This window comes from Perca fluviatilis, chromosome 7 (assembly GCF_010015445.1).
Source record: "Perca fluviatilis chromosome 7, GENO_Pfluv_1.0, whole genome shotgun sequence".
In the NCBI taxonomy this organism is placed as follows: domain Eukaryota; kingdom Metazoa; phylum Chordata; class Actinopteri; order Perciformes; family Percidae; genus Perca; species Perca fluviatilis.
Genome location: NC_053118.1, coordinates 1058190 through 1077106, shown reverse-complemented (window position 1 = coordinate 1077106; position 18917 = coordinate 1058190). Strand labels below are relative to the sequence as shown.

The 18917-nt window shown below is 40.6% G+C and overlaps 1 protein-coding gene across 1 annotated transcript; it reads left to right on the top strand.

Annotated features, from left to right (window-relative positions):
* Positions 1-392: 392 nt before the first annotated feature.
* LOC120562566 (protein LYRIC-like) lies at positions 393-14549 on the top strand. Its single transcript, XM_039806313.1, has 13 exons — positions 393-1053; positions 1299-1418; positions 2450-2531; positions 3105-3278; positions 3716-3766; positions 3962-4102; positions 5794-5880; positions 6573-6641; positions 6745-6890; positions 10870-10986; positions 11434-11532; positions 11880-12006; positions 13513-14549. Exons 1-13 carry the CDS (start codon positions 724-726, stop codon positions 13575-13577), a joined length of 1608 nt encoding a protein of 535 aa, XP_039662247.1. The 5' UTR covers positions 393-723; the 3' UTR covers positions 13578-14549.
* Positions 14550-18917: the final 4368 nt, after the last annotated feature.

Here is an 18917-nt window from a genome sequence, read left to right as displayed (position 1 = left end):
AAATAATAATGATAATGCAGTCATTCATAAGATAAAACCTTTTTGATTTAGCTCCCCCTCCCTGCAAATGCCTATTTCTTTGGAGCTGTCACGGCCCATTTGTGTTGCCTTCAAAATATTTTGTAAAAAATGGAATTTCATGGACCAAGTTACCAAGGTGGGGAAAGTCTGAATATACACCCGAAAACACTGGGCTTTGTTATTTATGACACTTTGTCAACAACTGATAGCAAATGTGAAACAACAGATGTTTTATTTGATAAATTAAAATACAGTACACACACGTGCATAACGTTACAGTAAACGTGGCAAATAAAAACAACAACATATTTACAACCTCAACTCTCCACATTACATGCGACAGTGAAGGCAACGCTTCTCCTCCAGTCAAAACGGAGCCATATGAGGTGAACCTACTTGCTTGCGGTCACATTGTGGTGGTCAGCTAACGGAGGCATATTATCTTGCGATGATATCGGCTAGCTTGCTGGCTAGTAAGCTAACTTAGTTTGTCACCGCAGTTTTAACAAGTAATACGTTAGCTAGCTAGCTAGCTGACTGTCTAGGCCGATGTTGCTGGCGGAGAAGGGGATGAATGTATTGTCTTCCATCATGTCGAAGTCGCTCCGTTAATTTTAGCTAGCACTGCAGGCTAGCGCAGCTAACGGTTAAAACGGCAAGCAAAGCGTGACTAATCGGTCTGTTGTTTGAAAAACAATACAAATGGAGCAGTGGCAGGACGCGGCCTCTCAGCAGGTCAAGCTGCTTACAAATCGTCTGAATGAACTGTTGTCCAGAGGTCTGGGGCTGCTGCGCTCCGAACTCGGTGTGGATTTGGGACTGAAGCCTGAGCTTATTCCGCCATGGGTGATCCTCTTAGCGGCATGTAGCGGGCTGTTGCTGATGGTCGCTCTGTGGGCCTCAGCCTGCCGGTCTCTCTTCAAGAAACGACCCGCTGTATGCCCCGTAGACGACGGCATTGAAGTAAAGCGGGGTCTCGGTAAACCTGGCAAATCCGAGGAACCGAAGAAGAAGAAGAAGAAGGCAGAAAAGGCACGTAGCATAAATTAAACCAGTCTACACCCTTTCCTAGCTTGTTCGTTAGCAAGGCTAGCTGTCAAGCTAACACCACAGTGACAGTTAAATCTCATGTCATGGCGAAACTCCTAGCTAGCTTCACGCTAGTATCCGACCTGACTATCCTAGCCTCGGAAGGTGTTACACTTTGATAGCTTGAAAGGAATATATTAGAAATTTGTCATGGCCTTCTACATTTTGTCTTTATATGTGCTTTGCAGAAAGCCCAGCCAAATGGAAGAGCTGCTGCTGAACCACAGGAGGAAGCCGTAGTATCCGAAGAGATAGTGCCACATCACCAGCCGCCCCCAGCTGAAGTCAAGGCTGAAAAGGTTGCAGAGGTAATTTGTTGTACCAAAGACATATGGCAACACACAAACACGCGTACACCAGCCCAGATTATGTTTGTACAAATGTTTGCAGTTCGCTACCATTGCTTGTAAGTCGCATCATTATTTTTCGGGTACTCTTTTATGTTAAGCAGTCCAGAAAACCCAACCTTTTCTCACTGTCCCACTGAAATGATGTAACCAGACCAGCTAGCTACTAGTGTTGGGTTACAGTTTTTAACTTGCAGATGCAGCAAAATCCTGGTGGAGGGCTCTTGGCTTAGAACAGCACAAGGTGCAACCTTTCATTGAATGCCACCCTCTACCACATAGTAACACCGACTGTGATCCTGAAGGTGCTGGAGTCGGAAGATGTAATTATGCATACACTAAGCGATGGAAATAGTGTTGACAAAAGGACATTTAGGGAGTCTTGGAAAGTGGATGTAATTTCACTTATAAATAGATGTGGCTTGCTGATTTGATTGACTGCCTATGGTTCAGTCAGCATGAGGCAGCTTGCTCAGTTGCTGTTCTTGGAGGTGAAATATGTGCTTTATAGTATCTCCTAGGGGTGTGCAACAAAATTGATTCACATTCATATCGTGATTCAAGCTGTATTGATTCATAGAATTTCAATTTTTATTAATGTCTACTGCAATCACATGGGAAAACTACATTTACATTCTGTGATTCGTTTTTTGTTAATTTGAGGGCATTTTCAGCCTTTATTTTGATAGGACAGCAGAAGACATGAAAGGGGAGAGAGAGGGGTCGGAGTCGAACCCGTGGCCTGCTGTGCCGAGGAGTAAACCTCTATATATGGGCGCCCGCTCCACCAACTGAGCTATCCGGGCGCCCGTGAATTGTTTTGTTTTTAATCGAGATTCGTTTTTGAATCAAATCGATTTAAAATTCTTTTCTGAATCGTGCACCCCTAGTATCTCCGCTGTAGCCCTTCCCCTGCTTCTTTAAACCCAGTCTCACAATTCCAGATAGTTTATCATTTCTTTTCTACTTTATACCCACTATTTCTCTTCTAGTTAAAGAAGTCAAAGAAGAAGGCCAAACAAACTGTAAAGGAGACCAAGACAGGGACTGCAGATGGCAAAGAACCAGAAGAAGGTGAAATAAATCAATCAATATTCATTTATATAGCACTCTACAGCAACCAGCAGGTATCCAAAGTGCTTCACATATAGTAACAACAGTAAACATAAAGTAAAATCAGAAAAGGAATACATGGCATAATAAAAGCAATATTAAAAAAGAAATGGAAAAAGAGAAAAATAATATGAATCTCATCATAATTCAGGGTTTTTGATCAAAACGATGTCTGTGTGTGGTGTAACTTTTTTGAGGAGGCCTGTTAACTTTAGTTTTGTAGTAAGCCAACGTTTTCAGTAACCAGACACCTCATAGGAATGACTTATGTACGTAATATATATATATATATATATATATATTACGATTTTAAATAAATATTTTTTCAAAACTTGATTTATACTTGATATATTGTGGTAGAATGGGATTCTGCTGCCTTAGGCTCTTTCTCAGCAACATGTATTTAGTGTGTATTTGAACATTCTTTGCATCCGTTCCCTTTATTCTGCCTAATCCATGCCATATTTCCTCACTAATCCCATAATGAAACCTTGCAGTATTTTGCAACTAATTCCACTCAGTGGTTCTTTTCAGGCACGTGGGAGACAAAGGTCAGCAACAAGGAGAAGCGTGAGCAACGTAAGAAGGACAAGGGTTCCAGTGATGGCTCAGCTAGTCCTGGAGGGGGGAACACACCTGTGAGCGCTCCCCCAGAGCAGCCCAAGGCCTCTGCAGCCCCCGCATCTGCCAGCCAAAAGAAGAAAAAAGGTGACTTTTAAAAGACTTCTTAAAACCCTGTATATTTTTATTAAGGCTGTGATATTCTTCTTTTGAGTAGTTTTAAAATTGGGAAGAAGGAATGAATTTGCAACAGTGTTTTTTATTTTTTTATTTTACTTGTATACATTCATGTGAAGCACAAACCCCTCCAGGCCATCTTGGACAAACAGCCTAATATGGCACCTAGAGAGGGAGAGATGTTTCTGTCTGTTCTGTACAGGCTGTTGTTGCGTTTGGTTGGTCTCTTGTTGACAGGAGGGGCTATAAATACAGGCTTTAGGGTGATCTAATTGTCTCCCAGAATGAGTTTTAGCGAAGTGTTATTGTGTGCTTCCTTCATTAATTAATACACGTTAGAAGTGTACTTGGCATATATTGACGCTTTTGTTTTTTTTTGTTTTGTTTTTTTTTTATTCTATTTTCAGGAGAATCTGCAAAAGTGAAGGCAGACAAGGTTGAATCTGTTGTATCTCTAGGTAATTATCAGCAGGAAATGCTTCACCTGTTGACTGGTTAACAATTCAGACACCCCAGGCATTGATATCTCATCTATGCAAGATAGTTTCAACAATCAAAAGTTCACATGCTTTACTGGGAACTCCCATATTATGTCTTGCCAACCTGATCTGTGTTTATTCTGGCTGAGTATCAAGTGTCTCCCCTGGTATTAGTTAACAGCAGTGAGGTGGTAGCAGTGGCGGCTGGTGTGACTGACATGGCTGTAAAGGTGCCGGCTCCCACTGTTGCTTCAAAGACGGGCCCCTGGACAACCAGTAGAGAACCAGCATCCCTGTGGAGAGCGGAGATCGATGGTAAAAATGTTAACCGCTTAAAACTGCTCGGTTTCTTTACCCATGTGTTAGTGTAAACACGTTATGGCATTGCATTAATGCCTGATAACCTCTATATCTGCTGCAGTGTCAGAGTTAGTGATGCCCTGATTTGATAAGCTTGAGGTTACCGCTCCACATGAGTCTGTTTCTTAGTCACTGTCCTAAACCAACGGTCAGAATTTAATTTGAAAAACATTGTAAAACAATATGATGAAAACTTATCTGGGATTTAAAGTTCATTCTTGGTCTTGGAAACCAGCTCACCTCAAGGATCATTTAGTTGCCTGGCTTGAGCTTTCGATCACATCGCATGATCTTTATCCCATGATCTTCTTCACAATTCAAAGACAACTGGGTAACTGGTACTAAATTGACCTTGTGGTGAGATTGGTGTTTTTTTCAACAAATGTCTACAAGTTAAGATGGGAGGTGTAATGACTTTATACAGAAAGCCCTTTGCTGCATGTCGTTCCCCCTCTCTCTCCCCTTTCATGTCTAAGCTGTCCTATCGAATAAAGGCCTAAAAAAATGCCAAAAAAAAAAAAGTTTTAGTTGTGCAAAAGAAAACTCAGATTGGACAGATAGTCTAGCTGGCTGTCTGGATTTACCCTGCAGAGATCTGAGGAGCAGTTAACCAGAGTCCTCACAAATCCACCAGAGGTTAGAACGCCAACACAAAGAAAGAGGAAGGGGACGGATATCTGGCTGAAATCGGGCAGATTTTCCGGCGGCAATGGAACAGTCCCGGACGTGGGACGTCGTGGATAAGGACTAGTCGATCTGTGACCCTGAACATTGTTTACAGATGACCCCCTGAGCTAGGAACATTCCCTCACCAACTCTGCAGTACTGCTTTAACTGTTTAGACTGCTTTGTGTCTGATCATTTTGTTTTATTCGTGAATAGTATTTTAGGAAAGATGAATGAAATGTGCTAGGGTTAACCTCTTATGTTTAATCTAGTTTTTTTAAAGATCAACCTAGCTGTTTTAATAATTTCTAAATTCTCAAGGTGAGAATTCTTTGGGATTAAGCTGCGAGCTACAGAAATGTCTACTCAAAGTTCAACATTCATTCATCCATCCAACCTTTATTTATACTTAAGATCATTGAGGCGCTGCCCTTATTTACAATGACATCGAGTCAGTTACAAAGATAAAGAAAGGAAAAACAAAAATGACAATAAACCAAAAATGACACAAAAGGAAGCAACACCATCAAAAGAACATAGAAAGACACTAAAACTTTACGAATTGGAAAAAACTATTTGATAAACAAATCAGGACAACCAGGATGTAAAGTAAATACACAATGTAAAGCAAATACAAGTATAAGTTTGGAGGTCCAAAATTATATATATATATATATATATATATATATATATATATTATAGATAGATAGATAGATAGATAGATAGATAGATAGATAGATAGATAGATATGTGTGTATGTATATATATATACATACACATATATATATATATATACATACATACGTATGTATGTATGTATGTATGTATGAATGAACAGACAAGAAGGAAATGTTGGTAATTATCCTGGAGACACAGAAATACTTGACAGGTCTGCACAATGCCAGGGAACAGTTATTTTAAGCCGATAAGTTAATTGTGTTGAATATTGACATCCTAGTGTGTGAATGTGTGTGTTTCAGAGTCCTGGACTGTGATTGACCGGGGGATGCCCACTACGGAGCTAAATCTGGTGTCTTTAACTGGATTGGGTGTTGGTACTGCTGCTGGTAAGTAGACAGTAGACTGGTGATGTGGCAACTGGTGGTTTAACTTGGCTCGCACCCTTAACCCAGAGGTGGAAAGAGTACAAACATCTTCTACTTAAGTAAAAGTACTATTACTTTGAACTTTTACTTAAGAACAAGTACAATGACTGGTGTATAAAAATCTACTTAAGTAAAAAGTAGCTCAGTTCAAATTGACTCAGCGGGGGGGTTGTTATACTTAAAAAAAAATATTTATACTTATTCAATATCTTCTTTATACTTTACTTTTATTATATTTATATCATTAAATCGCAGTCTTTTGCGATTCGATAAGGACACAAAGACGCTTTGGATTTTAGTTGGTTGACACAATTATATAGAGATCCTTTTTTTATATTTACTTTAGTAAATAACAGCTGTGATTTAAAATTAAAGGTGCTGTAGGTAGGATTGGGAAGATCCAGGAGTTAGCCAAAGAATTTGAACATCGACAACTTCTCAGTCCCTCCCCTCTTTCTGCTGAAGCCCAAAACGGTCTCCTAAGCCCCTCCCCCCCCCACAAGGGAGAAGGAATATATGTGCATGAGCAGTGATTGACACGCAGTTAGACACAACCCCCTACTCAAGTACAGTAATTTGAGTAATTCTAATTTGTTGTCCAAAGCGTTGGTTGTGGAAGGCAGGTTGAGTAATTTGTTGTTTTGTCCTGGTAGAGCCCCAGCCTGTGAGCGAGCTGCCCTGGCTCAGTCAGCCCAGAGGGGACGATGAGTGGTCTGGACTCAGTAAGCATCAGTAGTGATTTTCTTCAACTGCTCTATTTCACTTTATAGTTCTGATACTCCTTTACATTTGTGACTATTTTCTGATGGTCTTTGTGTTTCTCAGATGGGGGTTCAGTCGATCCCAGCTCTGATTGGAACGCCCCCTCTGAAGCCTGGGGCAACTATGAAGAGCCCACTCCTGAGCCCCCTCCCGCTTCGGAGCAGCCTCTCCCTGAGCCCGCCAAGGTGAACCTGTTGATTGGAGCAGCTGTAAGTATGCCCAGGCTCGGGACAAAACTAAGCATTATGGGAGTTACCTTGAAGTTTTATAACAAACCCAGTAATTAGGGCTGCATGATTTTGGCCAAAATGATGATCACGAGGGACAACATATTTTTGTTGCACTTTCACATTTAAATAAATGAAGCACTGCTTTCACTTCCGTGTTGTGCTAAATTCCTGCTAATGTACAAATCTTAGCATCAAAATACGTAGGGTTGGACTATTTGGATATTTGTTCGCTGGCTAGGTATTCGGTTTTTAATTTAGGGTTTCGAACCCTGTAGAACAGGGGTGTCAAACTCAAATACACAGTGGGCTGAGATTAAAAAATTGCTATAAGTCAAGGGCCGGACGGGTTAAACATTTATTGAAAACTTATTGAAACAGCCTTATTGCACATATTGAACCTGAAACCAACAAGGCCTATAGATTACTGCCTATAAAACAACATTAATTAGGAAATAAAAGAAATAAAAATAATAAATAAATAAAATCAGTTTCCCTAATTTCTTATGGCTCTATCTGCAGTTTTTCCAGAGTAATTTCAAGTGAAAACATTTTCTACAGGCAAACAACAGCTAACAGTTATTTTCTTCAAAGAAAAATCAAATGTCCTGTAGTAGCAAGAGAAAAAAATGCAAAAATGAAATTGCATTAAAAACTGAAAATGCTTTGTTGCTCTGTGATGCTCACTGGTCTGAGCCAGATGCTTGGTGTCTCATCTTGGATACAAGTGCATCAATGTCTGGGGTCAGGCTCTGAGCTGAGGAAATCCTCAGGGTTGAGTGAAGGTGTTCATCAGTAAGACGACTCCTGTGTGAAGTTTTGTTTATCTTCATCAAAGAGAAGAGTTGTTCACCCAAGTATGTGCTGCCAAACATAGATAGCGTTTGAGCAGCCTGGGAGCGCAGCTGGGGCATTGTATCGGGGATGAAACGTGGAAATTCTGCAGCACCCACAGACTCATATTTTGCCTTCAGTGTGTCACTACATTGGAGCTCAATCAGCTCCATTCGGAGGTTTGATCGTGCACTTTCCACGTCGGCTGTAAATGGATTACTGAGCAGTTCAAACCTGCTTTTTTTGGGCTTCAAAATCAGCAAATCGCCATGTGAAGTCAGCACCAAGTATGCCGAGTTTTTCAGCAAACGGTGTAGTTGGGAAAACAGCAGCAGCGACCTGCTCTTTCATTGTTTGGCAGTGCGGAAAATGGCTCAAGTTTTCCTGCAGCATCTGCGTCTCCCACAGGCGCAGCTTGCTTTTAAAAGCCCTCACTGTAGCGTACATGTCAGTGATGACACGGCCCCGCCCCTGAAGCTGCAGGTTGAGCGCATTCAGGTGGCTCGTGATGTCACACAGAAACGGCACTTCACACAGAAACTTTTTATTTCGGAGCTCTGTTGTCTTTCCCTTTGCTTTCGCTTCTCCTCACGCAACTCGAAAAATCTTTCCAGCACCTTTCCCTGGCTTAGCCATCGCACCTCTGTGTGAGTCACCATATTCTGAACTTAACTCTAAAAGACTTGAACTGGCGGTGATTTAAACCTTTGACTCTGATAAAGTTAACCACTGTTTTAAACCCAACAAAATTTTTTTTTTCGAGGCTTTTTTTTTGCACACAAGGATTCCTGGTGTATGATGCAGTAATAAGCTGTGAGCTCACCTGTGACGTTTTCCTCCTGCATCTTTTCTCGGATCCTCCCCACCAATCCACTTTTTTGACCGCACATCGCAGGCGCTCCATCTGTTGTCAGTCCCACAAGTTTATCCCACGGCAACCCCATTTTATCTACACATCTGGACACCTCTTCAAAGAGATCTTTCCCTGTAGTTGTGCCATGCATTGAGTGTAATCCCAAAAACTCTTCGGTTACGCACAGGCTTGAGTCCACTCCACGGCTGAAAATTGACAGCTGGGCAGTATCAGAAGTGTCGGTGTTCTCATCCACAGCAAGGGAGTATGCAATGAAATCTTTTCCCTTTCTCACAAGCTGTTGTTGGAGATTGGCAGCAAGGTGACTCACACGGTCAGCAACAGTGTTTCGGCTCAGGCTCACATTTAAAACTGCTTGCCTTTTTTCTGGGCACACGGCGTCGCAAACTTTAATCATGCAGTTTTTGACAAATTCCCCCTCGGTAAAGGGCCGGGCTGATTTTGCAACCTCTGCTGCCACAATAAAACTGGCCTTAACAGCAGCCTCGCTTTGTGATTTGGCTTTAGTGAACATAGCCTGCTGTGACACCAGACTTCTTTTTAACTCTTCTACCTTCTGTAGCCTTTGTGTCATGTCCAGATGCTTGTATTTGTCGTGGTGCTTCATTTCCTAGTGTCTTCTTATGTTGTATTCTTTCATTACAGACACACTGTCTCTGCACAGGAGACACACAGCTTTGCCCTTTACATCCGCGAACATATACTGTGCCTCCCACCTGTCTTGAAAACCCCTGTTTTCAAAGTCCACCTTTCGTTTAGACATTTTTAGGGGAGAGGGTTAGTTGACGATTGGGCACGCTTTCACGTGCCTGTGATTGACGTGCCGACGCACGGCAAGTGCATTGTGGGAGTTGTACTATTATGGTGGTGCGTGCGATATACCGGCGGGCTAGCTCTAATAGTAAATACATTTTGTCATGCGGGCCAAAGATAATTAATTCACGGGCCGGATGTGGCCCACGGGCCTTGAGTTTGACACGTGCTGTATAATAACAGAATCCTTTAAAAAATAAATGCCTTTTTAATTAAATCGAAAGACAGGTGTTGCAGTGTTTCCATTTGAGCTCAGTGTGAGACGCTCTACTGTCAATCACGGTCGTGTTTCTCGCCTCACACACACTCCTGGTGCACAACATTGACGACTCGTCAGCCTGCTAACTTTCTGCTGTAACTACCAACATTAGCTACTCTGTTTCAACAATGTTGAACTCAAAGAAGTGCATGCAGGCGAAAGATTCCCCGCATTGTTCTGTCAAGATTAAGGATGCTGACACACCAGGCAGACGGGCAAGAACTAGTGGCGACCAAGGCCGACTGCGGTGTCTCCTCACGTCGCCTTTGTCTTAGCCAAAGAGTTGCACTTGAACACACCGCAAAGACTTGCATAGCAAAAAATTTTGTCCTGTCATAGCATGAGAAATACTTGATTACTACATAATTAATATCATGAATGATATGAATAACACAATTGAATATTTATAATAGTATTAATGAACATAAATGTTAGGATATTGGAATGCATTGCTTTTTGGAATAGCTGTTTTTGTACTACCACCAGATGGCGCCAGAGTAAGATTTTCAAATCCTGCACTTACTGGCTTTAACAGAGCTACCATCAACTAACCATTTCACTGCTTTTACTTTGTCAGATTCCTGAATGACGATTGAAATAAATAAATAAATATATATAGATAATTTTTTTGCCTTTTTATTTTGATGGGACAGCTGAAGACATGAAAGGGGAGGGGGGGGAATGACATGCAGCGAAGGGCCGCAGGTCGGAGTTGAACCTGTGACCACTGCGTCGAGGAGTAAACTTCTATAAATGGGTGCACGCTCTACCAGGTGAGCTACCCAGGCGCCCAGCAAAGGTCAAATTGAATTAGTGTGGTCAACAAACTACAGGAAAGTTAAATATGATAGTGGAGGCTGTACAACATGGGTATGACTGCAAAAACGGTTGTACAATTGAGAGATCTTTGACAAAATTAAGAATTATTAACCTAAACGTGGCAGGATTTCTGTCTGCCGCCGTGCCATTTTTGACAACCACAGGGCAGCAAATTAAGGTAATCTACACAGTGGCTTTTCAGTAACTACTCTGTATAACTGCAGTCTCTCTTTTTAAGCGGAGTTTCTTGTTCTTGTTCAGAATGAAGAGTTGTTCCTTAACATGTTCAGACTGTTACTGCCATATTTGCTACTTATGTTTTAAATGTCCCGACTAATGTTTTATTGATGTGTGTTTGCCAGGACAATGACGACGATGAGAAGGACAAGGGAGAGACTGCTGCTGATGGAGCAGCTAAAACTAAAAAGAAGAAGAAGAAGAAGAAGAAGGCTGCAGAGGAGGGAGGAATTTCTGGCCAGGTAAATGATTGTGAGAATACACACACACACACACACACACACACACACACACACACACACACACAACACACACACACACACACACACAGTGCAGAAATAGATGTGACTTAAGTATTTGTTTTGCAAATTTTGGAGTATGAAATTCAAGAAAGCCTGAATGTAGCATGACTAATCACACCCTCGATGTACAAGGCTTCGTTGCTGTGTACTTTGATACGAATATTACAGGCTGCATCAAACCTGTATAATCCTATAATAATGTATTGCTAAGTGCTAATAATTATTACCATAGAGGACATGTTTTTTTTCCTATGTTTGGCATTCAAGATGCCAGTTTATTCTCTTGCCCCTTGTGATCAGAACATTGATATTAGTGTTTGACATTTCTAAAGTGTCCTTTGAATTCACTGCATGGTCCGGTGTAAACTTGGCTTGTGTCCTGTTCAGGGCGACGAGCCAGAGAAGGAGGCGCCACCTGCAGCCTCGCTGAAGAAGCAGGAGAACGCTGCTGCTGCCGTCCAGCCTGTCAAAGCTGCTGCTGTCCAGGTCAGTGGTGCTAAGAAATGATTACCTTTTCAAACTAATTAAAGTTTTTGAGTGAATTCCAGGATACATCTTTTGGTATCACAAACACCTCTTTATCATCAAAGATTTTTTTCTAACTTTTAACTAACAATTAAAATAAGATATATGGTCCGAACAATAATCACGTATTCAATTAGGCATATCGAAACAAAATCAACAACTACCAGTCATACACCTTAAGACCTTAGCTAATGTTATTAATTGCAATTAATTGCGGTTAAACAAAGAAACCGCGATTTATGTAAAATGGTGGATTGAAACTTTTGCTGAGGTGACCCAGACTAACAATGTTTCCCTTTTTCTTATAGGCCAGAGTGGAGCAACCAGTGAAGGACAACATATCCCAGAAACCCCCTGTCACACAAGTGCCACAGAAGCCAACTGATGGAGAGCCCACTGCCAAGCAGAACAACCTTTCTGCTCCAACACAACAAAGTAAGCCCATTTAAACCTTAGGACGATATAACAATGTTGCCAGCTATCTCAGACAGGCTGGGTTGTGTTGGTTAGTCATTTATGGAGGTGGAGGAAGTGACTGAGACTTGAGAAATATTACTCCCAGACGTCAGGTCCGCCATTTTTGAATGCCCTTCCCAGCCCTTAAACGGCTTCCTACACGGAGTATAGTAATACAGATTCTTTACGGCTCATGCTTAAAAAAAAAAATCTGCCTTCTTTCACGATGTCCAACCACTGCTTTTGTGCATGGTTAACTTGATACTGTGATATTGTAACAGCTTTCTTTCTTGCTCCTAATAAGACTGTCACACAGTTATCTGTGTAACGATTTCCTGTAGTTTTGTGTGTTATTACCTGCATCATGGATTAGGAGTTCTGTAAACCATTTGTGTCTTATATGCAAAGTTGTGGTCACTTTAGATTAAGACCCAGAATCAGATGGGTTATTTTATCGGTTACATGATTTGATCAACTCAATCAATTTATTGGTCTTGTGAATTCATATAAAAAATTTTAAATGTACATTCCTTCTTTTTCAGTCATGGTGCTTACTGCCATGATACCCCAAAATGCCCATTGCTTAATATCTTGTATAACATGGTCTGTGCTGAATTTGGTAACATTGGCCATCCTACTGAACTGTTTTTTATAACTTGACTGTTGTGTGCTAGACTTTCAATGTCAGTTTATCTTGCTTAAAACTTACTGCTTCTATTGTCTTCAAAATTGGAGTTAATGCTGCAAATAGTTTCTTATTTAAAGGACAAATCCGGCGCAAAATGAACCTAGGGGTTAATAACACGTGTACCGAGTCGACCGTTCTCTGGGATCTGTTTTCATGCTAATCGAATGTGTCTCTAGCTTGAAACTAGCTACCGCAAACCCGGTGGTTAGCTGCCAGCCCTAGCTTTCGGGGCAGAGGGTAAATCACTATTTCTACACCACTAACCAGGATCAAAACAGCACCACACTTCCACGGTAGCATAATGAGGGTCCCTACATGTAAACCGAAGCATTGAGAACTTTAATGTACAGACAGTCGAACGACGATCGCTGTGCAACCATTAACCTAGCTCAAGCACGTTCGTCATTCGACTGTTTTCCCAAGTTGGCGCCCACATGTGAACGATACGGTCTGAAACTGTAGGTTATTAACCCCTAGGTTCATTTTGCGCCGGAATTGTCCTTTTAAGCTGAACCAGAAGCCGATTAATTCAGCTTCCCTAAAGGTGGGAATCTTTCCTGGCCTTGTGTTCCCTGCATCATCCTTAACCTGAGCATCACTCTCAGCCATCCTATTAGATTGACCCTTTTTGAAGAACAATGATAACAGAAGTTGGTTAAATCTCCTCTCAGCAGTGAACCGCATTGATTTGTGATCCTCGTGACTTGAAATGGCCTTTGTGAAAGCTTGAAAATGTAAAAAACCATGTGAATCACATGTTTAGTTGTTACTAATCTCCCTTTTTTGTGTTTCCACAGAAAAACCTGAGGAGAGCCAAGCGCCTAAGCCGGCAAAGAAGAAAAAGGCGAGGAGAGAAACATGAGACTGAGTCCATTCTGCAGACCTCTGTATGACCTCAAGACTTGATATCCTGTTTATGCAACACCTTTTCTGACAAGAACTTTGAACTAAGGTCTTCATGATGGACTTAAACCTTAAAACCTAGTCTGGAAAATGAAAGAACTTTTATACCCGCCAAGCTCAGTTGATGAATCATTGAAAACTGAACCTAGATGCAGTGCAATCTAATGTAATGCATCATTAATGATTTTTAAGTATGCATTTGATACTCTTGACTGTCTTCTAATTCCACTGAATCAAATTAACTGATTGAAAGAGCTGTATTGTAGTAATTAGATGTAGAAAATATCATGATCATGTTTAGAAATGTGATGTTGTGGTGGCTAACGACTGGAGTTTACTGTGTAGAGAATGAAAATGGTCAACATGCTTCAGGTCACTTAACACTGGGCCATAATGTTCAATTGGCTTTTGCTTTGGCAGTCATCTTATTAATTTTTTTTTTTTTTTTTTTTCTCTTACATTTGAGTGAAGATGGTACAGTAATCGCAGTTTGGCGAAAAAGAGCTGAGCGATCAAATGGTTATTTTAGGACGACAGCTCAACGGGGTGTAAACCTTTGTGATAAATGAGACGTGAGCATAGTTACGTGCAGAAAAGAGAAACCTGTCCGCTCTTTATTTTTGCATTCTTATCTGTGACTACAATATTTCAATTGACTCAGTCCATCTGGTTTGACTCTTGTCTGATGTTGCACCGCAGTGTTTGGAGACAACGGTTTCCTTGCTGTTTTTACTATCTGTGACTGCTCTGTGGCCAGAGCCGTGTGGGAGCCTGTGATTGTAGATGTACCATCGCAGTTTCGTCAGCCTCTTCATGATTTCCCACCTGTGGTTGATTTAAAGTCTTCACTACCTTTTGTAAAATCTGTTTGTAAGAAAAGAAAAGCTAAAGCCATATGTAAAAAGACTAAATAAAGGCCAGTTTTTCTATATTTGTGCTTCTTTTATATATATTTTTTTCTTTTTCTTTTTTAGGTCATAATCCACTACTGTGTAACATGGACTGTAAAATGAGTGGACCAAGCAGCAGTGATGTCACTCATTTGTTTGTGGACTGCTGCTTTGAGTTCGGCAATTTGTACGACGGTTTTTGAAACCGGATGTAACAAGTTTTGACAAGAGGGTGGAGCTGGGGAGAGGATGACACGGACAAGCCGTTGTTCATGGTTACAATAGCTCTGAGCTAAGCAGAATGCTAAAGAGGGAAACCTACATATATAAAATTAAGTTGCATAATAAACTGGGCCTACAGCCTTTATACATACCTTTTTTGCATATAATACTAAGCTATTAAAATAGCCTTTGTTGTTCATAAATCATGTTTTAATGTTAAACATACATGTGATACAGTGAATCCTTTGGGATGAACTGTATCTGTGGATGGCTACCTTAGTGACTACCTTACCTATAGGCCAGTAAGTCTATCATCAGTGGGGATTTATATTTGCTTATATGTTGGATTCATGTTAAGACATTTTAATGTTTTGAAAAAACTTAATACAACACAATTAATAATTTGGAGACCCCCCTGCATTGACAGTAAGGACCCCCTGGGGCCCCTGACCCCCTGTTGAAGATCCCTGTTCCAGAGGAAGCTATCTAGCTGGGATGGCAGAATGCCTAACACATTTATTCTATATTTAGGTGAACAAATGTACCAAATAACATTGAGGAAGTGAAGACACTGCGAGAGGGTCAACGTTTAAGGGGGCTTTCACACCTGAAAGTCCAGACCAAGGTTCGTGTTTTTGCATTTCAGTTAAGAAAAAAACTTTCAGTACTATATAAACCAACAGTAGTATTTTGAAATCAAGTGAGAAGTAGGGCCATTTTCCCGTAGACTTATATAGAAACAGACTTTTTTTTTTTTTTGCAACCAGTGGAGTCACCCCCTGCTGGAAATGAGATAGAATGCAGTTTTTAAAGAACTTCTGCATTGGCTTCACTTTTCTGATCTGAAAGCCTAGTCCATTATTTTACAGTCTATGCATAGACTGTAAAATAATGTTTGAAGCTGTGAAACCAGGCTGATTTTCTGACTCAAATTAGTTAGCTTTACATGTTATTGCAATGACTGCATTTAGTTTTTTGCCTCAATGCTGAGCACAACTGCTTCATAGAGTACTGTGAAGCAGTTGTCTACTGTAAGTGACTGGACTTTACATGGATAAGAAAAAGGAAAAATGTTCCTAAATAAAAAAAGTTACTAAATTCTTTATATGGACTTTGACAAGTGAGGAATGAAAATGGAGAACAAAAATGTTCCTGAATAAAAGAAACAATGTTCTTACATAATAAAAAATGTTCCTGCATAAATCTTCCTAAATAAATATTAAGTTATTAACTTTTAAGTTCATATGTGTTTTTCTTATACTTTTTATATTTACACTTTTTGGGAAAAACATTACCCTGTATGGGCCAGAAACCATAAATGGTTACTTCCTTGACCTTGATTTGCAACATAAAAAAATTTGACATTTTTTACAAAAAGTCATATGTTTAAAAGTCATGTAATATCCTCCAATAACACTGACATTTTGAATTTCCAAGTATTTCAATGAGTGCCCTATAATGGCTGTGACACACCAACCCGACGGTCAGCCGACCGTCGGCAAAAAAGCCAGTCTGATCATTCGGCTCCCTGAGGTCCAAAAAGTGCTTCGGAACACACCGAAGCGACGCCGACTTGAGCGTACATTTTGTGCGTGCGCGAGACGTAATAAAAAAAAAATGAAAACCGGAAATGATGAGCGCGTCACGTGGGTCTGGCATCTCCAGCTGACCGATAATGGCGCCTTGTTCGAAATACTATCTCGTATTTTACGACAATAGTTCACCGAAACGTGTTTCTGAAAACATTTTAAGCGAGAAACAGGCTGTCTGAATCTGTCTTCATTTCAGATCGACAAAGGTCCGTTTAAAAGATTTCCGTCAGATTTTGAGAGGCGTTCGTCACTCATCCTGCTCACCATTTCCGGGTTAGCGCTCCACCAATCAGATTGGCCATTGAGTCCGCCTTCCGATTCAACGTGAAATCGGCCCAAATGAAGGCTGACGGCCCCTCCGACAGACGACGGCACGGAACCCACCGAACAGACTCGAGTCACTGACCTCGCCAGACTATCTGACAGCTGATTATCGGGTTGGTGTGTCAGGGCCTTAAAGGGTTTAAACTTTCATCTACAGTAGTTCTGAGGAATTTAGTATGAGGTACTTGGAGGATTACCGTTCCATTTATCAATATTTTTGCTTTTCCTTACAATAGGATTTGTTTTTGTTGCAAAAGATCATGAAGTTACATTTTTACATGGAGAGTAAGCTTGAAAACAGCAGACAATTGTTCATTTACATAGTAAACTTAGTGACCCCAAATCCTTGTGTGAAGCTATAAGATTGGTATCATCTGCAAATAAAATAGGGAAAAGACTTTTACATGTAATAGCTAAGTCGTTTATGTATGTATCAGAAATATTACAGGACCAAGGATGGAACCCTGGGGAACCTAAATAAGTATTTTTAACTTGTTGAATGTGCAGCTATTGGTGCCACAAATTGTTCTCTGTCTTTTAAATAGTTGGTAAGCCACCTGAGACTAACATCCTGCACACCACATCTGTCTAATGTTGAAATAAGAGTTTTGTTATTAACAGTAACAAATTATTTAGTCAAATCAAGAAAGACCTCAAGCACAATTTTCTTTTCATCTAAAGCAGAAGAAATAATGTTGACAAACTGCTAGTGCTAGATCTGTAGAATGTTTCGCTGCATTCCAGCTTTGTAGCTTGTCCAGACCTCCTTCTGCTTTACTACTGGAAATTACATTTTTCTTTAGCTTATGTGACTTATTTTTACTAATATGCCAGATACTTAACGGAATCCTTAACTGGGATATTTCCAATTACACAATCATCTCAACTATGCAGAGATAAGATTTAATATTTGGACATATTCAATCTTAAACCTGAAGCCTTGGAAAATTGGTCTATCAAGTTAACAGAGTTACATAACTTCTTGTCCTTTAAAAAAACCGTAGTGTCATTTGCCAATTGGGACATTTTTAACTCCTTACCAAATATTGAGATTCCTTCAAAATTTCTGTCAGATATAATTTTAAGCAACAATAATTCAGTGACTAAAATAAATAAGAAGGGGGAGATAGGGCACCCCTGCCTGACCGCTCTATTAATTAGAAATCTTTTAGAGTTATTGAGATTAATTTTGACCAAGCTATTAATATCTTTGTAGAACATACTAGTCTAGTCTGTCTGTTCTCTCTGGATCAAACACCGTGACAGCACACAGCAGCACTGCTGCAGCTTGGATTCAAACATTTAGTCCTTCACTTCATCTCAGAGGAACAGATTACACTCTCACACCTCCATTACATCCACAGTCTTCACATTGATCCCTTGGAGGCTAAATAAATCACATTAAAAAAAATCATATCTTTCAGATTTACTGTCTTTATGCAAAAAAAAAATGATTATGTTTTTAAAATAATTTACTGCTGTTCCTCAGGTAGTTTTTTACACGGCCCACGCAAGAAAAACTGCGTTCACAGCTCACTGATGTGACAGGAAGTGTCAGGGCTATGCATATTAACTTGTACAGGTCCATAAATGCATCTTTGTGCTGTGAATGGCATGTCCCTGTTCTTCCTTCCTTTGCAGAAGCCGCCGCACCTGGTAGAGCTCTGCTGACAGGTTTTCCTCACTGACACCATAGTGTTAAAGAGGATGCATTGAGAGGATGATACAGATATTTCCAGCTTTAAAGGCATATTTTCTGTCTCAGCAAAAGCTAACTCAAGAAGTTTTTTGAAAACGACTTCGCTGAGATCTACCTTTGGCAAATGCACTCATTCATGTCTGTGTTCCACACCCCCATTCAAGAAATGGAACAGGAGAACATGTACATTATGGAGGTGAAGAAAATATTGAACAATGTCCACACCATTCTTCTTCAATGCAAGAGCAACAACTTCATGTCCCTTAAAGTTAAGGGACTACTGCCACAAAAGCGGAAAGATGGACTTGGTAAGGCCTGTGACCAGTTCTGTGCTGATGTGCAAGGCCTGTACAGTGCAGTGCATGTCTGGAGTATCTGGAAAAGTGGATGAATCCCATGGAAGAGTTCTCAACATTCATGTGGATGGATCTGAGTGAGCCACCAAACCGGAATGATGTGGAGGCCTGCATCAAGTACCTTGGAGAGAAGGGGGTGGCAGTTGATGATGTCAAGTGTTTTGACCAGGTCACCAATCTGAAGAAAGTCACAGAAAGGTGCAACAGTGATGAGTT